Raw genomic sequence first — 26,453 nt, 5'->3', positions numbered from 1 at the left:
AGGTCAGGTTTCCAGATATCCCTAATGAATAAGCATGAGAAAGATTTGCATGGCTACTATCTTTATTGTAGGTAAATCTCTGTCAATTGTATTCATTAGAGAATAAAACTTAAGAGTTTGGTGTGGTGCTCTGTTTTTGAAAGCTCTGTAATTTTTTAAAATTCTTATTGTGTATTATTTTATGTGTTATATATATATAACAGTGACCCACACTACATCATCAAACCCTCCTTATGTTTATGAACATTGTTCCCCCCAAATCTCATAAAGTCCTGTGTCTATAGTTGTGAAAGTGTATGAGCTTCTGTGGGCTTTGGAAAATTGTAGTTGAAGTGTTAAGCAGGTTTGATGTTTCACGTTGTTCTTTTTAAATAAGAGCTTTTGCTCTTTGTTTTTTGTTTTTTTCAATCTCAGCTGGTTCCTTTCATTTCCATTTATTATTTCTTAAATGCTGCAATATTCTTGTGTTCAGTACGGTGTACAAAATTATATACTCAGTTTTAAAATAGCCATACCAAACAACTTTTCTTTGCTCTTTTTGTCCTTTTCCAGGCCTGCAGGCGGGCTTATAATCATAGACAGCATGCCGGATATACGGAAGAGGAAACCAATTCCCCTCGTTAGCGACCTGGTAAAGGGGTTTTCTTCCTAATGCTTAATCAATAGGCTTCAGCCCCTCAAGGACAGGCTCATACATGCTCGTTTTGACCCAAGCCAGTGAAATTCACTCCCAGTCCTTGACGGCTACCAACGGGTCAGATTTTCAGGATATCCCTATTGAATATGTGTGAAGAGATTTGCACACAATGGAAGCAGAAGGCATGCCAATCTCTCTCAGGCATATTCATTAGGGATATCCTGATAACCTGACCATTGGTGGCCCTTGAGGACTGTGAGTGATACCAAGCACCTGAGGAATCCAAGGCAGTGGCACAGCCAGTGCTCAATTTCAGGGGGAGGGGGGCTCAAGGTTAATTTGTGAGGTACTAGGCCTGTCCTCCATTCCCCCCCCCCCCCCAGGTTACTACTGCTGCATGTTACTCACCTATGATGGCATCAGTTAGCAGTAGGAGCCTGACACTCTGCTCCTCACCGCTCTGTCTTCCTCCCTTACTATGCAGCTGGCACACTGAAGCCTCACGAGATCATGACCGGGACATGGCCACGTGAGAGGCCCCAATGTGCTTGTGATGCCAGCTACACGCTGGAATAAATGGGCTCTGGAGCAAATCAACTGGTGATGCCTGAGGATCCCTGCCAGCTGTGATAAATTTTGGAGGGACCTGACCCAATGCCAGAGGGGTTGGTACCCCTCCAGGCCCATCCATAGCTACTCCCCTGATGTTTTGCTGTTAGAAAAAAAAAAATGGAATTACAAATCCATAGGTCCCATGATGCAAAAGCTAAGCTAACCACCCTCATGAATGACACCAAATTCTTTCTTGCTGAGACTGTACATGTTTTTCAAAATGCTTTTGGTGTTTTTGGATTTGTGTATACATGTGTGTTGAGGGCAAATAGGCTATGGCAAAAATACCCCTACATACTGAGGGTGGTTATCAGTGGTGTGCTGGAGCGGGCTCTCACAGGCTCGCGAGAGCCGTTTGTTAAGAATTTTGGGAGCCGGTTGTTAAAGTAGGCCTCCCCATGGCTACTTTAACAACTGAATCCCAAAATGTGGGCTTGGGCCCCCTCCTGAATTCTCTTTTACTTTGCTGGCAGTGATGCTGGCCCCACCAGCCAAGTAAATAGACTGCTACTGCTCCCTGCTCCTTGTTTCTGACACTGAGCATCAGGCTGGGACTTTTCATTCAAGCGCAAGAAGGTTCCATCATGCTGCTCAGAGCCAGAAACAAGCAGCAGAGAATGGTGGCAGTCCATTTATTGGCTGGTAGGGCTCGGCAAAGGTATGCCTAGCATGCCCGCACAAGGGAGGGGAGGCATGTATTCCCCCCGCAAAAAAATTTCAGGGCTGGCTATGCCCGGAGAGAGAGCCCGTTGTTAAAAATTTACCAGCACACCCCTGATGGTTATAATTTTTGGTTATGTATTAGGTGCCTGGGCAACGGAGATGATACCCTAAGCACAGCAGTGAACATGCTGATTTTCAAGTAGTTTGGAAGATTTAGAATGGAACACAACTTAACAGAAGGAATATTTTTCCTAAAACAAATGTCCATTTCTTCATCAATAAAAGAAAATTCCTTTAGACTCCTCAGACCGGTTCCCAGTGGACCCCTGTCTTCATTATTGAAAACTATCCTTGCAGAAAGGCAGAAGCTGATCTGAGGATTGAAACACCCCTTTACCCTTACAGGGTCTCCTTCCAGCCGGGATCAGTATTAGGGAGAGTACACTGTCTGTTCCCTGCTATGGGCTTTCTGTCTATAAAGATCCTAGGGTCTGGTTTATATCCAGTAAGTTATGAGTGAATTTCAAGAAACCTGATTACCAAGTGAGAAAGTTGTCGATTTTTTGAGTGGGAAGGGGGAGGAGGGGGGTTTATCTTCTCTAAATATATCGGGAATGGTGTATCTATGATAGCATTTATATTTCCAGTGTTTTAAATGCTGAACTTTATTCATTGTGTTCTCAATTCCTTTTTGCCCTCATTGTCTACAGGCTATGGTAAGTATCCCTCTTTTCATCTGGTTCATGATTCCCATTTTCCTGCAGTTTGTGGCCTGTCTTCAGACTGAATGTGCTGAGAAGTTATTGCTGTGAGTGCTGCAAAGCTGCTGAGGGGAGGGGGGCAAGATTCTCTGGGCCCAGCCTTTAAGAAGGGCCCAGTGCTAGTGCTGTTTGATTTACAATTTGAATCGATTCGCTGATTTGTTTTTGGTGAATTGATTTGAATCGTTTTGTTTTTGTAAAAATTGAGGCCCCCTCCGTACTTTTTAAATCACTAGTTCTTCGCCGGCAGCGAGCATGAGCAGCCAGCGACTGATACACACTTCTCATGCCAACTGCACAGTCTTCCCTGTGATGCAATTTCCTGTTTCCACATAGGCAGGAACAGGCCAGAGGAAAGGTTGTGGTGGGACTGGTAGGAACATTGTTTAACAGTCACTAGCTGCTTGTGCTCGCTGCCCGCGAAGAACTACTGATTTAAAAGGTACGCAGAGAACCTCAATTTTTACAAAAATGAGGGGGGGGGGGGGGCGTTGTTGGTGACAGGGGCCTGTGGCAGGCAGGGGTTTTTGTTTTCCTTGGCCCGGCTTTGTCTCTCGGCAGCCCTGGAGTGCTGCAGAGAAGCGCATCAGCTGATCACTCTGTGAAGGATGTGCCCTTGATAGCCTGTACCCCCATCCAAGAACACCTGAAGGGCCTCCTCTGCCTCATCTCACTATGGGCTGGGCTACAGGTCACTGCTGGGGTTCTTGGGCTCTGCTTTCCCTCACACTGCCATTGATGAAACATTGATTGCGTGAGTTTCTGTTTCTTTTTAAAGAATTTATTCTGTAAATGTCTTTCATTTTCTTAGTCCTTGGTACAGTCCAGGAAAGCTGGAATCACATCAGCACTAGCGACAAGCACCTTAAACAATGAAGAGCTAGTAAGTGATACGTCTGTTTTCTGAGCTCTGTGTTCTTATTCAGGAGAAGGTGTAGCATGGTGGTGATTCTGTAACTTGGAGTCAAGATGTAGGCGCCACAATGGTGCGCAGTTAGTGCCAATTCTATAACAGTTTTAGGGCACACCTAAGCCATTGCAGAATATTAGTGCAAAGCCGCGTTGGTGTGTTGAACTGTAGACACGCCTACTTATGATGGATCAGTGGCTGGAGTAAGTTGGCACACCTGTGGGCACTATGCAATATGCACAACTGATAGTATTCTATAAGTTGTGTGTGTCACTCAGTGACGTGCCCATGGTCTGTTTATGTTATGCCCATCTGTATGCCCCTTGTAGTTATGCGCTTTGTGACTTTGGTGTGTACATTATCAAACAGCACCTCACACTTATGTGCATAACTGCCAATTGATAACACCTTTGATACATGTAAGTACTATTTCTCTATAACATATGTGCACACGTGGAAGGGGGGGGGGGGGTGAATTCTATGTATGGTGACAAAAAAGCGCTATTCTATAAGCCATGCTTAAAATTAGGCTCAGTTTATAGAGTAGTGCTTAGGCCCAGCAATCACGCATAATTGTAGGCGTGGCCATTTGCACCAACTGAAATGTGGTGCAAATGCTCGCACCTAAATTAAGCACGTATCCCCCCCTTATTCTATAACAGTGCACGTAAAGGCTAGGCACGCCCCCGTTCCGCCCATGACCCTGCCAATAATTGCTTGCTAAAAAGCCAATTATTTGTGCTAATTAGCTTGCTAGTTAGATAATTACGTGTGCAAACAGTCATGTGCCCAAATTTGCACGCCCAATTTTTGGCAACTTTTATAGAATTAGAGGATTGGTGCCTAACATTAGGTGCCAAGTTATAGAATGAGGGGCTAGTGTTTAAAGCAGTCAGCCAAGCTTTTTGGGATGTAAGGGCTAATTCTGTCTCTGCATGACCTTCTCCTCCAACCCTAAGACTAAGTTCTTTAACTATAATTTTGATGGTTACCCCTCTTAGAAACTGGGTTCTGTCTTGCCCCTTCCAGTTGCCTACCTGCACATGTCTGAAGTATTCAGTTGCTAGGCACATCATGACCATGCTGGGAAAGAAACTGCTGCACAAATCTGAATTATTGTCATGTAGGGGGCTGATGTATTGAAAGTTCCCTCGGGGTTTGTTTCTGGGAAAAGTTTTAGGCATAGGCCTCTTAGCTAGCTCTTGAGGAATGAGTAAATGGACCTGCGCTTTCGCTCCTTGCTTTTCAGAAAAACCATGTTTACAAAAAGACCCTTCAAGCCTTAATCTACCCCATCTCCTGTACAACCCCCCACAACTTTGAAGTGTGGACTGCCACCACACCTACATACTGCTATGAATGTGAGGGTCTTCTGTGGGGCATTGCCCGCCAGGGTATGCGCTGTACGGAGTGTGGAGTGAAGTGTCATGAGAAGTGTCAGGACCTGCTCAATGCCGACTGCCTGCAGAGTAAGTAGAGATCTGGCAAACGTTCATTCCACTGGTAGTGCAGGGAGTAGATTGCATTTTAACCCTTTTATTCCTAACTTTCCAGTTTTAGGTTCTCACCCTTGATCACATCCTTTCAGCTTACAGACATTCATGTATTCACAGTGAGCTCAGGTGCACATCCATTCATTTCAGAAAGGTACCAGAAATATTGAGTCCTAGTCCCCCCGATATTCAAAACCATTGAACCGGCCAGGAAAGGCACCTGGCAAGTTAAATGGCACTTAGCTGGCTATCTGGTAATATTCAGCGGGGAATAACCCGCCATCCCTCACTGAATATTCCTGGTTAGCGGCTAGGAGAGAACCGCCTATATTACACAATATAGCCGGCTATCCCTGAATATTCAGCGCATTTCCAGCTATTGCAAGTGGTCACTTTGGGCTGCTTAAATAGCTGGAATATCTTTGGCCGGTTTAAACTTAACCAACTATCTCTTAACCAACACATCGCCTTCAAAATCTGCACTATGGTTCACAAAATCATCTTCGGCGAGGCACTGGAATACATGACAGACTTGATCGACCTACCAACCCGAAACTCATCCGCATCAACATGAAAATACCTACATCTTCACTATCCAAGCTACAAAGGACTAAAATACAAATCAACTTACGCATCCAGTTTTTCCTACATCAGCACACAACTGTGGAGCGCGTTACCAAAAGCCCTGAAAACAACGTACGATCACCTACAATTCAGGAAAAAGCTAAAAACTCACCTGTTTCAAAAGGCTTACCCTCCCGACCCAACATAAATGCATGAACTCCGCGACACTACAACACTACAGTTCGTAATGATCTCCAACAATCTCATCTGTTCTTGTTTCCCTCTATGTGGTCCCATCACATGAACCTTTCTGTGGTTTCTACCACATGAACCTTTTCCTACCACAACCTAATCCTATTATTTGTATTTGTTTACACCGGAGCCTACCATCACCTCTCCGGCACCATGTAAGCCACATTGAGCCTGCAAATAGGTGGGAAAATGTGGGGTACAAATGTAACAAATAAATAAATAAATCTCTGAATATTAACCTAGCCAGTAAAGTTTAAACTGGCCAAAAATAAACTGAATATTCAATGCTGGTCACCGGAAATGGCCCTTCATTGAATATCTGGGCTAACCGCAGACCGCTGGAGTTAGCTGGGCTAATTCCCATGGTCTCAATATTGGCCCCAGTGTTTCTAACGCCAAATCAAACTGAGCTGAAACTGCAGACCATTTGTAACCCTGAATTCCCAGAGGTTTCCATAATGGCCCTTTTCCTGCCCCCAGCATCATCAGTATTGTATGAAATGTATGGATCACACAGTATTATTCTGAGTGGCTCATTGCTCAGACCTTATGCCCTCTGTTCATTGTAGGAGACTAAGACTATGGACCATGAGTTCTTTCTGGTTTTCTGCTCTTGTGTGAAGAAAACACCTGGAATGTTAGAAACCAGTCTTCCTCCAACCAATTCTGTGTTTTTTTCTTCCAACCCCTACACTCATTTCTCCAGGAGCAGCAGAGAAGAGTTCAAAGCATGGGGCTGAAGACCGGACCCAGAACATCATCATGGTGCTGAAGGACCGCATGAAGATCCGGGAGCGCAACAAGCCAGAAATCTTTGAGCTGATCCAGGAAGTCTTCGTTGTGGTGAAAGCCACCCATGCACAGCAGATCAAGGCAGTCAAACAGAGTGTGCTTGATGGCACTTCCAAATGGTCAGCCAAGATCAGCATCACAGGTGGGCATTGGCTCTTTGGTTCCTGAAGCTTGAGTTCCCCAATGACTCCTTGTGTCTTTTCTGTTCTATATATTGACTTAACCATCAGGCAGACTAGGCAGTTGCTTGGGAAGCAGCTTCTTACGGGTGGCAAAGAGAAGCTTCAGTCAAAGCAAAACAGTAGATCCTGACAATCACTTAGACCCAAAGACACATCAGCTGTAGAGAGTGTGGACAGTTTTCAATAGACTCAGGGCTGGTCTTAGCAAATGAGGGGCCCTGTGTAGACCAATTCTGTGGGGCCTTCCCGACTCCTTGCCTAGTCCCACCCCCTTTTGACGAAGTGTTTATTTTTTTTATTTATGTGCACTGTCGTGGCCCCCCCCCCCCTACGAGCCTCAGGGTGCTCTCCCTGAACCTGGTGGTCTAGAGGCCTCTTCAGAGCAGGAAAGAACCCCACTCTTTTCTGCCTGCTGTCGCTGCTCTGCTCACTGCTGCCACTTCTTTAAAATGGCTGCCAAGACTTCACGTGGCTGCTTTGAGAGACTTCCATGGAAGTGGAAGTCTCGTGAGGCTGCTGCTTCAAGTCTCGGCTTCACCGCCCCTATGATCAGAGATAATAGCATGCAAATTTATGTGTGCTATTATTTCTGATCATAGGGTAAAGTGCAGGAGGATTGCCTCCCGCACTTGTTTGACAGGTCTGAGCTGTCAAAAGCCCAGACCTGCCAAACATAGGGGCTGGTGCCCAGCCCTGCCCATCGCGTCCCAGGATGCACTGAGCATGGCTGGGTGCTGCCATTTTCAAGGCAGCACTGCTGGAAGAGGAGGGAGTGCAGTGTACTGCTTGCCAGTCAAGTTTTCAGGATATCCACAATGAATATACATGAACTTGGTTTGCATACACTGCCTCCAGTATATGCAAATCTCTTTCATGCATATTCATGAATTATGAGGACCATTTAATGGATTCCCTCCTTTGTGGTTTTTGTTTGTTGATATTAATGTGCACTATTTGCAAAGAGGACACACTCTTAACACCATTACCCCCGAAAGGAAAATGAAGATTAACCAAAACAAAGCAAAAAAAAAAGAAAAAGAAAAGAAAAATGCTACAAATAATCTGGAAAATTAAAACCAACATTTTGGAGTTGCCTATCCCTGGTGTCTACATGTCTTTTCTGCCCAAGCACTTTGTTATAAAATTAGACACTCGCTTAGTAAAAAGGCCCCTATATATCCAATAATATTCTTTCAACCGCCATGCATTTTTATAAATCACTTATGAGGTTGGCAGCGCTGCTGACTGCATAAGTGCTTTTTAATATGACCTAATCAGAGCTGGATCAACCATTAGGCAAGAGTGGGCGGGCACCTACAGTGGCAGCTTTTTGAGGGGTGGCAAAGAGCAGCTGCAGCCAAACCAAAACAAAAGATCCAGGCATGCAGACTCAAGAACCATCAGCACGCACTGTTACCCACAGGGAGGGTCATGATTGTTGGCTATAATTATCAGACTCTTGAAGGTTCATCTAGGGCACCCTGGTCAGTGTTAGGAAAAGTCTAGATAGAATGAGAAAAACCTGGTTTATGCATTCTTTTGACCACAGGCATTTTTGTCTTTTCTTTTATTTGTGGGCTGGTGTGTGTGTGTGTGTGGTTCTGGATTGCTGTGTGTGCACAATGCTGATACGGATGTGAGTATATGGGAACACGTCCAATTGTGACTGTTGTTGTTGATCTTTGTGCCTGTCTCTGTGTGTATGTGAATATGATATTTGATGTGCGTTGATTGTGGGTGACTGTGTATAACTGGTATACGCCTGTGCTGCAGTTGTTTGTGCTCAGGGTCTCCAAGCCAAGGACAAGACCGGTTCCAGTGACCCATACGTTACCGTCCAGGTGGGAAAGACGAAAAAAAGGACCAAAACAATCTATGGAAACCTGAATCCAGTTTGGGAGGAGAATTTCCATTTGTAAGTGTCAAGATGAGTTTTCCAGTGTGTCTCCATAGCTAGGGATTTTGTGGTTCCGTGCCAATCTGTTCCTTCATATTGCTGAATGTTGATTTAAGCAGGGCTGTAGCAGGGTCACACTGCTCACAACCAATTTTCCCTCTAAGGTGCATGTGAGTCCACTGCCTGTGTTCTTACCATGGGGTGGCAGAGAAATATCATAGTTTCAATCACAGGAGACTCCCAGAGGACCTGTCTGCCCCCTGCAGTTGAAACCCCAGTGGTAGGAACAGGAACAGCAGACTCCCATGCAGCAGCAGTAATCCTGTCTAAGACATCTCTGTTGCTGATGTTAAGGAAAGGAATTACCCATAGGCACCAACATTTCAAAATGATCGGGAGTGCCAAATGCAATGCAAATTGCTCCTGCTTGGACACAATGAAAGAGTTTGCTCATTACTGAAAGTGCTTAGTACTAATTGGCACTCATAGAGCTGGCTGCTATGGTGTTACCTCACATCAGAAGTCCTATGCTGAGAGATGAGGTTACACTGAGAAGCCCATGTGTTCTATGGCTTGAGCAAAATGCTAGGACAGACAGCACGTGTCCTCTGTTAGCCTGCAGAGACAATAAAAATAAGATCGATCTCTTAGCTGTGACATAAGGATCAAAAACATGGGGGGGGGGGGTAAATTGGGGGGTAAATTGGAACTGTCATTTGGTTTTATTGAATATGTGCAAGTATTTTCAGCGAACGCATAAGAAGTCTGAGCTGTGGCATTTTAGAAAGGATATGGACTTCCAAGTTAGAACTTCACAAATGGAAGTCCATCTCATATGTATTAGAACAGCCTCTTTTAAAATACATGTGAGATGGACATCCATGTACTGGAAACACCCAGCAGGAGCATCCATTTTCCAAACGGTACCCTCCAAATTATGAATGAGAGACGGGGGGGGGGGGGGGGGGGGGGGTCACAAGGGATATGGATGTCTGTGTAGCAGTATGGCAATGTCCATCTTATAAAATGGACACACAGGGGTCCATACAGAGCAGGGAGGTAGCCTAATGGTTAGTGCAGTGGCTGAGCATCAGGGGACTTGGGTTCAAATCCCACTCCAGCAGTTTGTGATTTTTTTTTTTAATTGTGAGCCCTCCAGTAACAGAAAAATATCTACTGTACCTGAATGCTCACCATTTGAACAGACTTCAGATTTGCAGGTGTGATTTGAACCTGGCTCCCTTTGTCTCCAGGCCACTGCACTAACCATTAGGCTGCTCTATTAAGAACATCCATAATACCTAAAGCTGTCATAGAGCCTGGTATCCCTTGCTAGTTTCACATTCAGGGGAGAGGGAGGGGGACAGAAGCCACTTGGGCAGGGGCGTAGCCAGACAACAGATTTTGGGTGGGCACCAAGTGTTCTCCCCCCCCCCCCCCCCCCCCACAACCACCACCAAAAATATATCTCAGCTGGCAGGAAAATGCTTCTTTCCACCTTGGCAGTCTGCAGAAGGCATGCGCTGAAAACTGAGCATGCACAAGTGCTGGTATCTTGGACAGTAGCATTTTCGTTAACATCAGGGGGAAGTCTTCAGCTGGTGGAGCTTGAGATCCCCACCAGCTACCGCTAAAAGTGTGCTACTGTTGGGTGGGCCTGAGCTCTAAGTGGGCCCACTCAGGCCCATCTGTGGCTACGCCACTGCGTGACTTGGGTATTAAGAAAGTGTCGTGCCTTAATCCCTCCAGTGGACAGCTGCTCAATCAGTACCAGGTCTAAATACTGAGTGCATCTTTTTAGTCTTGGATATTTCTTCCCCTTCTGTAAATGGAGCTGGATGTCCATATTTTGGGCCCTCCCTAGTCCTGCCCACAATACACCCAGATCATGTCTACTACTACTACTATTTAGCATTTCTATAGCGCTACAAGGCGTATGCAGCGCTGCACAAACATAGAAGAAAGACAGTCCCTGCTCAAAGAGCTTACAATCTAATAGACAAAAAATAAAGTAAGCAAATCAAATCAATTAATGTGTACAGGAAGGAGGAGAGGAGGGTAGGATGTACTGTAAATGTACATATCCTGCCTTTGTAAAATTGGGATGTGGACATCCATGTAATATGGAGGTCTACATCCAAAACAAGAATAGAGCTTCTAAAATAACTACCATAAGGTTCTTGTCTGTTTTGCAGAGCTGGTGGGAACCCCTGTACTAAGCAAATAAACTTGCCACTGTGCACGTGCCCACTGTCGTCCTGGAAGAATAAAATCCAAAGAGCTAATGTTTTGGCTCACAATATTTGCTTTCACTTTTTTTTTTCATTCTTTCTTCAGCGAGTGCCATAACTCCTCCGACCGGATCAAGGTCCGTGTCTGGGATGAGGATGATGACATCAAATCCCGTGTCAAGCAACGCTTCAAACGGGAGTCAGACGACTTCTTGGGACAGACGATCATCGAGGTTCGGACACTGAGCGGGGAAATGGATGTCTGGTATAACCTAGGTAACCAAGAAAGGAAGGAGATTTCTCCCAACAGACATATCTGGCTGCGAAGCTTGCATTATGCGTTTGCAAACTTTAGATGCATTGATAATTTTCTTATATGTGCCTTAGGTACAATGTACAGTAGTTTGATATTTTTAGCTGGATTGGGCAGTTCATATACTATAACAGTGTTTCCTACCTTTTCAAGCCGAAGGCATGCCTACCTAACAAATACAGTATATGTTTGTGACACACCAACCTCTGCACAGTGTGCAATGTGAACACTGAAAGGACTCCAGGGCTAGCTTAACCATTGAACCAGGTGAGGCACTGGCTCAGGGTTTGGCAATAAAGGGTTCCAAAATCCCCAGCCTCTGACGTCACTGTCAGTGCCTCACCTGGTCCAGTATTTAAGTTTTCTCTTTTCATGAGTTCAGCATCTCTCCCTCCTTCCGTCCCTCAGTCCAGCATCTTTCCCTACTCCCTGGTCCAATCTATCTCTCCTCCCACTGCTGCCCCCCTGCCTGTAGGTGTAGCATTACTCCCTCTTCACTCTTCTACCTCCCCCCACTCCCTGTGGCACTGTAAGCTTTAGGGTTGATGGCAGCAGGACTGCAGGGGAGGAGGGAGAGAGGAGAAGGAGCGATGCTGTACCCCTGGGGAGGAGGAAGAGAGAGAGAGAGATCGGGCTGGGAGTGGGGAGAGAGCCAGCCCTGAAGGATTTATATGGCCCACAGTAGAGAAGCAGGGAAAACTCAACCAGAGGCTGAAAAGACTCAAAGGAGGTGGTGTGGGAGGGGAAAGGTGCTATGTGTAATATGTGGACTACTCATGGCTTGCCTGCTGCCTGTTAATTCCCACCCCAGGACTCATTCTTTTCCTAGGAAGGAGAGATATGCATGAGTATACCTGTGCTCAGAATAGAGCTCCTACACTTTTAAGAGTCACCACAGATGGCTCTTGTTGTGAGATGAGCATTCCTCCCCCTCCCTCAGTAGTGGTCTAGATGTGAGCCTCAGGCACTGAGGACTTTTCCGTGCCCACCTGATCAGGTTTGAAGGCAGATGGGTTGAGAAACACTGTGTTAGGATTATAGTTTTCTGGATATTTGTATATGCTGTATATACACTTGCACTAGGCCTTGGCTGCCAAAGATTTGTTCCTGTTTGCTTCTTTGGGGCCAGTTCTGTTTCAAATGGGACACAACTATGAGTGCCAAAATTTTACATATGGGCCCTGGTTATTTAGATCTTTGCCATTATTTGCCACTACCACCAGGTCAGAGCCAAATTTAGGGATCCTTTTACTGTGCTACGGTAAAAAGGGCCCTGTGCTAGCAGTGGGGGCTGTTTTTACTGCGTGCTGTTGCCCTTTTTACCGCAGCGAGTAGAAAAGGCTGAAAATAGCCATAGCCATGCAGTAAGATTGCTCTTACTGCATAGCCATGTGAGGGAGAGCACTTACCACCATCCATCGAGGTGGTGGTAAGGGCTTCCGCGCTAACTCAGCGGTAGCCGGATAGCATGTGGCACTGTCCAATTACCGCTGGGTAACTGTCACGCTAGAAAATAGTGCCCTATTTTCCCTAGCATGGGAAATGGTGCACACTAGGGCTGGAACAGTCACCGGCGCCCGCGTTGGGCCGGCGGTAGCTCCATATGGTACACGGTACGCCCACGTTGGGCTTACTGCCGCTTTGTAAAAGGGTCTCTTAGTATCCTCTCTTTCCTTCCAACAGCACTCCTTCCTTCAGACAAGGACCAGGTTCATCAGCTCTGTTATGTGCCTGTGCCAGACTGAAAACTTGAATTTCAGTCTTCTCCTGGAGGACGCTAGCACCAGGTGACAAGGGCTGCCCTTGTTCATGCTTAATCTTAAACCCTGGTCTAGATACATGTTTAACACATGACCAAGAGGAGAGCTTCTAGCAAACACTGTACATTGGTTCAGCTGAATGTTTTGCACTCCAGATAAAAAATCGGCTGGCAGGAACACAGGGCAGGCTGTGCTTTTGAGTGATTATCCATTTTCACCTCACAGGGCTGAAGCCTTGAGCCAAGCCCACATAAAACATCCGTCCTTTTAAGATTTTCAAAAGCATTTGCAAAAATGTCGTTACAATTGAAGCCGTTCTTTCTGCAGAGCTGTTACATTTTTTTCAGTAGTTGAAGGTGGCAAGTGACACTCTCCCCCCCCCCCCCAACCCAAAAGAGGTTCATTGGCATCTCTTCCCAAAACCTGCTTGCTCTATTTGGTATCATTGGCATCGCTTTGCTGGGCTCATTCCAGCACATTTTCAGACTAATTACCTGCCGTTTAATGAGACAGCTTCTGCTGTCAAGAGCCTAGATTTCTCTGGCTGAGGCTGGTACAACCACCTGTTTTATTTCCTATTCATGGAAATGTTTATCCTTCACTTTTTCCTCTCCCTCCAGTTATCCTACATGTTTGACTTGATGATAATCTTTGTGTACTTAGGGTATTCATGCTTCTTGCAAGTGATAAGTCAATGGGAACCTGAGGTGCCCCCAAATGTGCCTGATGATTTTGAGCATGTAATTGCCTTCAATCCTAATCCTCCCTGAGGGGAGGGGAGGGGAGTGTAGGCTGCTGGGGGGTTGGGCTATGAAGGAACAGGTGCTTATCAAGAGGCCAGTATTGGTAATTATAAAAAGGACAGTAGTGCTGTGGCCGAACCCAGTCACTTTAGCAGCTGGCAAAGAAGCACAATGGAAGTCAATAGGCCAGGAGCTGGATGTGTAGGTGGGGGCAGGGGAGGGCTTAGCTAGTCCCCCAGGATCTATGTTTTAAGTTAAATGCTTTTTGCAGAAGAAAAGAATGGGAATCATTCAAATTCTCTCAACCACAAATACTTTATGAAGGTTTTTGCCTCCCCACCTCAAGCTCACACATGCCTCACTTGTGATGCTCTAGCTGATCAGCAGTTCCTAGCCCTAAGGAACAGCTGGGTCAGTGGCATCAGCTCCCACCCTAGTGCATTCTGGTATGAGTAGTCTTGTTTGCTCTGCGTCTCTGGTGGCCCGATGCTCAGAAGCAAACGTGGGCGCTAGAGGCCATTAACGTCCACATTTACTAAGACACAATGCTCAAAGGCCCTTACCGTGGGAAACAACAAGCTCGCCTACGATCAGCGGAAGTAGCATGTTAATGTAGTTAAAAGCAGGCAAATGAGGCCATTTCCTATTCCCTCAGATGCTCGAAGAACAGCTCACGGAACAAGGGCGCAAACCCTATGCCAGCTCAGAGCTGGCGTTAGGGTGTCTAAACAGGCACAGTTACCGATCTTTCAACAGAGGAGTGAGAAGAGCTGTTAAACATTCGTCATAGGAAAAAAAAGGAGCTCATTGATGATACTGGGGTACTTTTTTAAATTATCATGATCCAAATTTTAAATGAGGCCCATTGTACTGAAACTACTTGGAAGTAAGTGAAAAATAAGTCATGAACTTTAGTTCAGTTCTTTTACCTTCCTATATCTGTGCTCTGTGATCTTACCTGCAGTTCACGGTGGTCCCAGCTTTGGGAAGGTAGGTAAAGCGTGCTTGGTATCGGGGGTGGGGGGGAGGCCAAGGCTGAGCAGAATTAGCAATACCTCGTGGATTCTTTTTTCTTTTTGGCCCCCACCCCTCTTCACCTTGTGCGCATGCACCAGGCACCATGCTGCCTAACTTCCTAATGCTCAGTGTGCTAACAACGCACAGATGATTTGCATACTATTAACATAGTAACATAGTAAATGATGGCAGAAAAAGACCTGCATGGTCCATCCAGTCTGCCCAGCAAAAGAATGAGCATTAGAATGTGTTGAGCATTAGAAAGTTATTTTTCGGTGTTGTTTTGGTGCGGAGTTTTGAGCATCGGGGCCTGAGAAGGGCTAAAACTTCCAGAATTCACTTGGAACGGGAGCATTAATAAAACAAACCAGCACGGCTTCAGTTGCCTTTTGGATGTCCCAAGCATTCTTCACAAGACATGAGAGATGGGCTGCCATACCTTTTTCAAATGTTTCCCCAGACTTCCCCTTCTTCTACCATGGGGAAATTACAGTCCCCCCCCCCCCCCCCCCCCCACCAAAAAAAATTATTCAGCACTGACTGGCTAATGGCCAGTTAAATAGCATTTATCTGGCTAAGCGCTGTTATTAGGCAGGAGATAGCCAGTTAGTACCGATATTCAGCCCTGGGTTAAGCGGTTAAATAGGGCCATATAAATAGCAGCCCTACCTTTAACCGCTAGGAACTTAACCAGTTAGCGCTGCATATCGGCTTAACTGGTTAAGTTCTGGTGGCCAAAAATGAAACTAGATATTCAATGCCAGTCATCAGAAATGGCGCCGACCGCAGCACTTATGCAGGCTGAATATCAGCCTCAGTGACTTTATGGAAAGGTAATTCAGCTTTCAACCTCCCCCCCATCCAAAGTCCTAGTACTCTCTTGCCCTCCCAAGCTACACTTGTGCAATCTTCCTCTCCCTATAAGAGGTGGCACTGGCAGGCGACTGGTGAGGGAGGGGGTTACTGTAATGGGCACTGATCCATATGAAGTATATGTAGGGGAGGCAGAGCATGCCACAGGAAGAACTGAAATGGTGAAACCTTGCGAGGAACAAAACCTCTCATGAAATGTACCCTGAACAGTTTGTCTAGGAGAGCAGCCCAGAACCTTCCTAGAGTCCTAGACACGGCATATTCTGCCATTCCCTGCAGGTTTCAAACAAGAGTTTTGCCCTTGTTCATTGTTCTGCTGTTTGCTTCAGATTGGCTTTGAAGAATGAATGATTTTATGCAATCTCCCAATTCTGCCTTCAGATAAGCGGACAGATAAATCAGCAGTGTCTGGTGCCATTCGGTTGCATATCAGTGTAGAGATAAAGGGTGAGGAGAAAGTGGCACCGTACCACGTCCAGTACACCTGTTTACATGAGGTGAGTGAGCAGGACTGAGAAAATCTGGCTGTTCGTAACCCCCATCCGTCAAGGAGGAATTGTAGATAAAGTGCTCTCTGCATCAATGTTCCTGTTATGTATCTGCTCCAACTCAATTTTGGGATAAGAACAGATAAGGCCTGCTGCAGTGCCATAGACCCCAGCTGCATTTCAACTCACTTGTCCACAATTGAGAATTTTTCCCTATTGCCTCCACTGGGAGGTCGCTTTGTGCACCCACCATTCTGGAACCTGAGACCATGACTTCTTGTTCTAGAGAATTAGTTGAAAAACTTTGCTTTTTGTTTTTGCTTTTCTAGCTTTGTGGGGGAGGGGCAATTTTTCAAAGGGATTTTCAGATATTTACCAACAGGAAATCCCCCTTGCAAAATTAACCCCTTCTCTGGACAGAAGTACCCATGCTGTGAGGTTGTCAACTGCACAGGTATTTTTCCCAGACAGGGATGGGGCACGGAGTGATACCTGGTGCAAAGCCAGTGTAGGGACCAGCAGGCTGTGAATATTTCAAAGAAAATACCACACAAGCTTCCTGCGCTGGCTCAGAATTATCCTTCTTGGGTATTTGAACATCTCTGTCATGTTCCCATGCCTGTTTTCTCCTAGCATATACATAGTTAGGCTTTTAAGTATCATTGTGTATTTATTTATAAAAGAACTTAACATATAGCTCAAACAAATATAAAACAGAACAAAATACAATAGATAAGATCCTACAACACAGTAACATATGGTTCTTGATGTTAGGGTTACCAGATTTGCCATGACAAAAAAGAGAACACCAATAGGCACACCCCTCCCCGCCATGCCCCCTCCCCACCCCCACCTTTTTCACAATCCCTCCCCACCCCCACGCCACACAGTCACCTTGAGTTGACCTCCCCCAAAGCAAGCCATCCCCTTCTATATATTTCCCTCCCCCCAAAATCTTTTTCCAGCATCCCTCCACCCATTGTTTTTTTTTACACATCCCTCACCCCCCTACCCTCTACCCACATTCCCTCTCTTTCCGTGCCCTGGTAGTCTAAGTAGCCTCTTTGGGGAAGGAAAGGACCACACTTTTTCCTGCCTGGTGATGCCATTGCAGCTTCAAAACGGTTTATTTATTTATTTAGATTTTGCTCACACCTTTTTCAGTAGTAGCTTGAGGTGAGTTACATTCAGGTACTCTGGATATTTCTCTGTCCCAGGAGGGCAGAGTTTGTACCTGAGGCAATGGAGGGTTAAGTGACTTGCCCAACATCACAAGGAGCAGCAGTGGGATTTGAACTAGTCACCTCAGGATTGCAAGACCGGTGCTCTAACCACTAGGCCACTCCTCCACTCCAAGTGGTGACCATGCAAGACTTCTAGAAGTCTCGCGAGGCCGCTGCTTGAAGTCTAGGCAGCCATTTTGAAGCAGAACCAGTAGCAAGCAGGAGACTTACTTGTCCTCTTTTTGAGGACATTGTGGGACGTACAGGTGGGAGATTCCAGCCTGCCCGTTTGTCCACAAACCTGGACAAACAGGCAGGCTGGAAGAACCCGCCGTCCGTCCCACAGTGTGCTCAAAAAGAGGACATCTACAAGTAAAACCAGACTTATGGTAACCCTAGTTGATGTAGACCCTGCATTATTTGTCACCAGTCTCTCTATATCCTTCCAGAATTGAAAACCATAGCTCTGAAGCTGTGGAGCTCTGAAATGCTTAGTAAAGGGGGAAATTTGGATTTAGGTAGGGTGCTGGTTTCCGTAAGCACTCTTTGGGGAAGGTGATAACCCCTGGAGAAATATTGGAGAACAAGGGATGGGGATTCAAAGTGCCTCTGCTTGGGTCCTCCCCTTCTACATATCCTTCCTACCTATACACACTCTTTCTGGACCTACCAATCTCCTCCCCTCCTGTCCTGTCTGGCCCATGACTTCAATAGAAAGTTTAGTCAGCACAAGGAGTATTAGCTGGCACATGCTCACATCTGCCTCCTTCAACACTGACTTCCTGTTAGTAAGGAAACCATGTGAGGGGCGGAGCATATAGCAGCTCACAGGCCCTGCACTCATAGCCCTTCTGTTGTAGATGAGCCACCATCTGGCTCTGTGGTCAGTTTGTGCTCTAGCTCAGTGCTTGCTGTACGATCAGACGGCACCTTACAATTTGGCAATGTAGCCAATTGCCTGGGTGAAAGTCCAGGCTTATAAAAGGGCAAAGTTTGAATGTAAAAGATGTGGTATGGAGATGAAAATGTTCATCATAAAAAAGTCAGAGAGAAAAACAACACATTGATTTTTCTGGACTTGCCTTGAGTTTAACAAACCATCAAATTATCCCAGCAGACTGTAGCACGTATCTAGTTCCCATCATATATCTGCTCTTGGTCCCTTAGCTATATGGTAAGCCATATTGTAAAAAATCTCTAGCATCATATCTATGTTGAATGTTCTAATGCATGTTAATTAGGTGTATCATTAGTATTATACTAACATTGTATTATATCTCTGGTATTTCAATTCCAGTGCTGTTAAATGTGTATATTTTTGATACTGTTTCATAGTAGTTCTATTATTAGGTTTCAATTTACTGTTTTCAAGCTTACCTCATTTACTGTATTTATGTTTCTTCTTGGTTATTTTACTATAGTTATACAGTTAACAAAATGATAAGTTTTATGTTAAATGGTACCTACTGTACACCGCCTCAGGTGAATTTCTTCTTAAAGACAGTTAATAAATCCCAATAAATAAATAAAATGATCTGTTTCAAAATTAGCATGAAACCTCTCCCTTCAAAACTCTAGTGCATCCTGCAAATTATGAAAGCAGGGGATGGGATGGAAAGGTTGGAGGACCAGACAATTTGAGAGAGAGATGGAAAGTGTGGAGGAATATTACCTTCTACTTTTTATCACACACACTCCTCATCCTTTTTGCTTTCCATTGCCATCATTTAGAACTTATTCCACTTCCTAACGGACGTACAGAACAACGGCGTAGTGAAAATCCCGGATGCGAAGGGGGATGATGCTTGGAAGGTGTACTTTGATGAAACTGCCCAGGAGATAGTGGATGAGTTTGCAATGAGATATGGAGTAGAGTCCATCTACCAGGCCATGACGTAAGACTATGGCACCAGCCTCCAAGGAAATGGATGGATGAGATGATGGTAGGGTGGTGATGAATTGGGTGAGTGAGAGTGATGAGAGAAACGGACTCACAAGAGAAAAAGAGAGGTGAGATGCTAGATGTAAAGGAAGGAGAGATAGATGGGAAGGATGGATAGAAGGGAAAGACAAATGCGTGTGACAAGAAAGAAAAGTAGGTGGGAGGGACTAAGCAGGACCGGTCTTAGGCAGGGGCTACAGGGGCAGTCGCACAGGGCCTCGCATTCCTAGGGGCTCCACATTGGTGGCACATCTGTCCTCCTGTCTCGGAACACCTCCCTGCTCCGTACCTTAATGTGCATCCACATTTTATTAGAGAGCATCAGGCAGCGGAAGTGATTTTCATAACCTGTCAGCTGCCAAGCCCAAAGCCTCCTCGCTGCTGCATCCCACCTCCTTTTGATGTCACTTCCTGCTTCTGCCAGGGTGGGACGCAGCAGCGAGGAGGCTCTGGGCTCAGCAGCTGACAGGATATGAAAATTGCTGCTGCTGTCTGCAGCTCTCTACTGAAACGAGGTAGATGCATATCAAGGTATGGGGTGAGGTGGGGTTCCGAGAGCTCTAAACCTTCTTTTAAACTGATAAATTATGGCTTATGGTGGGGGTGGGTGGGTGTGGGCATGGGCTGGGGGTCCCACTGAACTGGTCTGCCCAGGACCCCGCAATTGCTAAGACCGGCCCTGGGAAGGAGGAAACAAAGAATGGAAGGGATAGTGGGTTGGATGGACAGAGAGAAAGCAAATGGACTGCATGCAGTGGTACAGAAACTCACTGATTAGTCAGAGGTGAACAATCTTTCTCGTGATAATTTTGAAGCAGTTTGGAATGATATGAATAGGGAGAACTTGACTGTAAAAGTCTGTACTTGGATATATATTGGGCTAAAAGATGATTTGCCATGGGGCAATGTCTTTCACTCAGACGCTTCCTCTAATTCACAGGGTGCCCGAATTGTTTGCTTGGATGCCTGAATTTTCATTTCATTTAATGCATTTGTTATACTGATTATGGTTGTAAGCTGGATGAATTCCCTGCCCTTGAAATACTTCTGTGAATGTTGCAGCCTGAAAGTTCTTTCCACCTTGCACCTCTGAGTATATTCATCACTGTCATTTTTTTAAACCTTTTCAGCCACTTTGCCTGCTTGTCTTCTAAGTACATGTGCCCTGGGGTCCCTGCAGTGATGAGTACCCTTCTGGCCAACATCAACGCTTACTATGCCCACACCACTGCCTCCACCAACGTATCTGCCTCAGATCGCTTTTCAGCTTCCAATTTTGGGGTAAGGCTTTCAGGAGACCCGGGATGAAGGTTTTTATGGCAGCCAGGCTGAGCCCGGTTCAGAAACAACTGCAGAATGAACATTATGAAGGATGGGAGAGGGAAAGAAGGTTCTTTCAGCGAGGAGTGGTGGAAGACCTAGTTCTGCTTCTCAAGAGAAGAACCACTCCTTGAAACATGGTCTGTCCAGTCTGCTCATCTACACTAACTCCTTGAGAGATCCTCTGTCCTTGTCCCAGGCTTTTTTGAATTCAGATACTGTCCTTATCTCTACCACCTCCACTGGAAGGCTGTTCCATGCATCCATCATCCTTTCCATAAAGATATACTTCATTAGATTGCTCCCAATCCTGCCCCTTTCATCCTCACCCTATCACCCCTCATTCCAGAGCCTCCTTTCTGTGTTAAAATTTACCCCCAGTATTCACCAGTTTTAAAGCCACTGGCACCTGCAGGCTGAAGCTAACCTGTATATTTAATGCCGAGGGCCATGTCCGGACACCAGCATTGAATAGCCAGGTCAGCTGCTGATCCAGAAGTTATGTAGATGTTGGATGATAGTTAGAGGCAGCACCTGTATAGTTAAGCAGACAAAGATAAGACTGGCGTTTGTGCAGTACTATTTGCTTGGTTGGCTATATGGGCACCAGTAGCATAGCCAGACCTCAATTTTTGGGTGGGCATAGGGGTGGACTGGACTGGGTGAGCATGACCCACACATTTCCTCTCTGTCCCCCCTCCCCCCAAAAAGCAGTAAAGATGAATACTTTGGCTGGCAGGGATCCCTAGGCCCTGTCAGCTGAAGAGTGCCCCCCTCCTGCACATGCTCAGTTCAACCAGCATCCCCCATGCCCCCCGGCATTGGCAGCTGGAAATGCGCTGCTGACTGCTGTGGAGATAAGACTGCTTGGGGGACTCCCCTTTTCAGTTGGCAGAGCCCGGGGATCTCTGCCAGCTGCACCAACAATGTGCATCACTGCTGGGTGGGCCTGAAGTGAAACAGGGTGGGCTCCTGCCTACCCGGGCCCACCCATGGCTATGCCACAGATGGGCACCAGCTCTGAATATGGCTGGTGCCCACATAACTACTGGATGCTCCCCAACTCTGCCCACAGACTGTCCAAGCACTAACCACACAGTGCTGAATATCTGGGGACAACCTGCTGAGTGGCATTTAAGTGGCCAGGATCTCTTCTGCCCGCTTAAACCCCATTGAATATCTACCCCCCCAGATTTTATTCCTCACCTGTCTCAGGAGTGTATCAGAAGTCCCCGCCTCTTTTTGTGAGCAGCAGTTCCTCCTTCTTCAATTCTGAGGAGAAATTACCAGGAGGCTGGGCTCTGTTGCATTAGTTGTACAGTCCAAGCTTCCTCCAATTTCCTAACTCTCAGGTCAATATTGAGCCAGCTAAATTAGACCTGGATATTCAGTGCTAGGCCATATCTGGGCACTGGCACTGAATATTCAGGTCATCGGCAGTGCCCAGATGTTATGCAGGTGCAGCTGATATTTAGTGCTAACCAGGCAAAGTAAAGACCGCCTTTTCTGCTGTCCAACTTACCTAGTTAGCTTTGTGGGCACCAACACTGAAAATGAATGGTGCCCGCATAACTCCTAGCTCCGTCCCCGGACTGCCTTGGCCAAGGAGGTTTAATTGACAGGAGACAGTGAGAGCGTGCTTGACCCATTATCTGTCCTGAAGCCAGTAGGTGGAGTTTGCCGTCGTATTGAGTCACCCAAAACAATAGCAAACACTTATTAGAAATAAAGACTGCATATGTGTGGCTTGCTGTGGACCAATAGTTTGCTTTGCTATGGGTGTATCAAGATGGAGGCTATGGCTTCAGCCTTGTTATGTGATGCCATCTCCTGTCAATTAAACCTCCTTGGCCCTGGCACAAACTGACAGGTAGTGTGGTAGTCAGATGACACTGTCTGGTTAAGAGCCATTGAATATTGACTCCTGGCTCAATGTCGACCTCTCTCTGCACATGGTAATCGTGGGGAATACAAATGCAGAAACTGGTTTAAAACTTTTGGGATCAGCACTTTTCTCTGGAGACCAGATATAGTACTGATTCCAATAAACGTTTTCTGCATAAAACTTAGCCAGATCACCTTTGAATCAGTTGTGCATTGAAAGTATTCAGATCCCAGTAAAAGACGTACTTTTCACTACATTGCCAAAGTATTTCACTGGAGAGGAATCTCAAGACTGGAACCTTTGCACTGTAAGGTGAGAGATACACTTGTTGAACTATCAGAGTGGGTAACCTGTCTAACAAAAACACCCTCAAAATTTAGCTACATGGGGCTGATTTTCAAAGCCCCGATGAGCAGCTGACCTAGCCAAGTTATGCATATTTAAGGGTGAATATTAGTCTAAACCTAACCAGCCAAATCCAACTGGCTAGATTGAGGCTTGCCATGCGAGCGAAGGGGGCTCAATATGTAAAAGGATATAACTGGCCAGAAGGAGCTCTGCCCTGTTAAACGCTGCTGAGCTGACCATCCACCAATATTCAGTGGCATTTAAGCAGGCAGCACCACGGAATATTGCCTCTGTCCTTCCTGGCACTCTCTGGTTAGTGCTGATGTGGTCAAGTGGTGGAACTTAACCACTTTAGCAGAGATATTCAGTCTGCTTACCAGTTAAGTAAGTGCATAAAGTTAGGACAGCAATAAAGCTGTCCTAACTTTATCCACCAAGCTAACCGGGCACTGGACTAAATGTTGGTCATTGCCTGGATGACCGCCCTTCCCTGGATATTCAATGCTAGAGGTTAGTCATGGCCCAAGCTTAATTCAGCTCATAGCTGTCACCGGCTTAAAAACCACTGACAGCCACAGGCTGAATATCTGCATCTAGGGCTGTCTGCTTTTGAAGCAGCTAAATCTAGTCACCTGGAAAAACGAAATTACCTGCTTAGCTTCTTTCCCCCTCCCCCTGCCCCAGCTTACCACTGTTCCCTCTAAGTTGAGCGGGAGTCCTCCAACTGCATTTCTGCCAGTAGGGGGTGGCATTTCAATATTGTGCTTTCAATCGTTTGAAACAGACAGGTTCCCTGGAGTCCTGCAGAGCTTGCCTGTCCCTTACTATTGAAAATGTGGCAGTGAAATAGCACCATCCACTGGCAGAACTGTAAGTGGAGGACTCCCGCTCAGCTTACAGGGAACAGTGCACCTCACATATTGGATCGAGCCAGCTAACTCTTGAAAATTCAGCCTAAAATAGGCAATGACAAAGTAGGACCAGTGGACTATCTAGTCTTCTCTGATTCTCTACTACTTTGGGTAGATGAGCACATAAATTCCCAGATTTAAATGTACACCTGCCCCCATCAACTTCTCCTCCTCCACCCATGTCTTTACCCAACTTTCCAACCCTGTTCATGCTACTGCTGTCTATATCTGTCCCACTCATGTTTAAATTAAATTCACCTCAGCTAATCAGCTGTTATCTTCCTCTTTCATTCTTACCAGAATCAACACTTAATCCAGGACCCAGACTTTCTCCCATTTATTACCACTAAGCTTTATAATAACCTAAACAGCTACCAAGCCTAGACAAGCTGTTGTCTAAGCCATTCAGCTGCCCTGTAATCATTGATGTTACAGGATTAAAGCCAGGGCCACTTCAGCCTTCTTGGAGGTTTGAGCCAGCTGCACCGTCTCTCTCTGTATATCGTCTTATATTCTTGTCTGATATGGTTTTCATATCTTTCAACAGAAGGAGAGGTTTGTGAAGCTCCTAGACCAGCTACACAACTCCCTACGGATCGATCTTTCCATGTACCGGGTAAGGCCAAAATAATGTCTGCAGATCACATTCAGAACTATGCAGAATGCAGGGACCATTTTCTAAGCCACAATATCCAATCACGATCACCTTCATCCCATCTCAGATAAGTTCCATTTAGTATTGGTTACAAGAGTTGACCTATAGGGGGGGTCATTTTTTAAAGGATTTTCGTGCATATATACATGCAGAAATGTCTCTTTAAAAGGACAAGTACATACTGTGACAAGTAGGTGACTACTTGACTTCAAACTGGGTGTAGGCGTGTTTGGGGGAGGAGTTTGGGCAGAGCAAGGGTGGAGTTATAACATATGCACACAGGTTATAAAATACACACCCATATGTCTACTTCAGCTGCATACATTTACAGCAGTTCAAGAACATGTGTAAATGTAAACAGCCCCATTTTAGCCATGATTTCAGCAGCATTTGTACTTGAATTTTAGATAAACACATACCCCCCGATATTCAAAAGTATTTAACTGTCCAGGAATGGCACATGGCCAGTTAAATGGTATTTAGCCAGCTATCTAATGATATTCAATGGGAGATAGTCAGCTATCTCCTGCTGAATATTGCCAGCTAGTGACTAGCCGGTTATATTGAGTGATATAACCAGCTATCTGCTGATTTTTAGTGTGGGTTTGGTGACCATTTTTGGTCACAGACATAGCTGGAATACCTTTGGCCCATTTGAACTTAATCAGCCAGCACTGAATATTGGCTTGGCTGGTTAAGTTCAAACTAGCTAAAAATAAACCAGATATTCAATGCCAGTCACCGGAAATGGACTAACTCCCACGATCTAAATATCGGCCCTGTAGACACCTCCGTGTCTTTATAAAATAAGATTGCTAGAGGTACCTACTTGGCCTCCTGACCTAGGCAACCTGTTATAAAGTTACCCTCTCATTGCTTGTTTCCATGGGCTTGTAAGTCCCCCCCCCCCCCCCCACACACACACTTTCTCCTCTAATTACAGAAAAAACCCGAGTGCCTATGATGCCTCTAGTTCTAAGTGGAGGATGGTTTCATCCAAACTTGTGTGAGAGTATACATGAGCACCCGGACATGTATTATTCCATACCTTTGTGCCATTTCTTTACCAGAAGGGTTCTGAGTCCCCTCCACTGCACCCCTTCTGCTGCCTTTGTAGCTCCAGTACTAAGACAAAATGTTGTCTTGGATTGCCATGGGATGACCAGCAATTTGCAAGAGTTTTACGCATGAATCTTCCATCTGACCTTTTTCCACTGATTGCAGACTCGGGTCTCCTCTTCTGTTTTGGCAGAATAACTTCCCAGCCAGCAGCCCAGAAAGGCTTCAGGACCTCAAGTCGACAGTGGACCTTCTAACCAGCATTACCTTCTTCAGGATGAAGGTAAAGACTTGCATTCCTGGGTGGAAGGGATGGAGGAGAGGGAAAGTGCATGCAGGCATGGCAAAGGGCCAGATTATTCTCCTATGTGACTAAATTGTGCCTTTTGTGTCTGCCCACTCGTCCCCACCCTACCCTCCACAGGTTCAGGAGCTGCAGAGTCCACCTCGGGCTAGTCAGGTGGTGAAGGATTGTGTCAAAGCGTGCCTGAACTCCACCTATGAGTACATTTTCAACAACTGCCATGAGCTGTACAGCCGCGAGTACCAAACTGACCCTGTGAGCATGGCGGGTCCACTTGTCATACAGTCCCTAGTGTCACCACAGCTTCCTCTTTTTTTTCCTTTTAGCTTCTTTTCTTTATCTTTTTATTGTCCCTGGACAGCTGGGGATCAAGGCTTAGTCTCTCCCAAAGCCTGCATCTTTCCAACAGGTTAAGCTCGCTGTCCCAGGAATTTCTCCTTATGTCTCATGCCTTTGAAGAGATTCCAGCGATACAGGATTCATCTCCCTGTAGATGAGCTTCCATAATAAATAAAGACTTCAAAGTGTGAATAACTATCCCCTAAGGAAAGCTCTGGATTAAACTGTTTTCTGCAGCTCTGTGAAATGCATCACCTTCCCAGTCTTCCCCCACACCAC

General features: G+C 45.8%; 1 protein-coding gene across 1 annotated transcript in view; it reads left to right on the top strand.

The window, feature by feature from the left end:
• The window catches only part of LOC115480934 (protein unc-13 homolog A-like), a 195,716-nt gene that overhangs the window by 103,217 nt on the left and 66,046 nt on the right, over positions 1–26,453 (top strand). The window contains 13 exon segments of the mRNA XM_030219919.1: positions 553–631; positions 2,623–2,628; positions 3,485–3,556; positions 4,833–5,052; positions 6,599–6,826; positions 8,640–8,781; positions 11,101–11,270; positions 16,082–16,197; positions 19,143–19,306; positions 20,484–20,634; positions 24,365–24,433; positions 25,725–25,814; positions 25,956–26,090. Coding sequence (XP_030075779.1) covers positions 553–631; positions 2,623–2,628; positions 3,485–3,556; positions 4,833–5,052; positions 6,599–6,826; positions 8,640–8,781; positions 11,101–11,270; positions 16,082–16,197; positions 19,143–19,306; positions 20,484–20,634; positions 24,365–24,433; positions 25,725–25,814; positions 25,956–26,090 — 1,642 coding nt within the window.

Source organism: Microcaecilia unicolor, chromosome 11, assembly GCF_901765095.1.
Source record: "Microcaecilia unicolor chromosome 11, aMicUni1.1, whole genome shotgun sequence".
Taxonomy (NCBI): domain Eukaryota; kingdom Metazoa; phylum Chordata; class Amphibia; order Gymnophiona; family Siphonopidae; genus Microcaecilia; species Microcaecilia unicolor.
The sequence above is the reverse complement of the archived record's forward strand: the minus strand, read 5'-3'. Positions and strand labels throughout refer to the sequence as shown.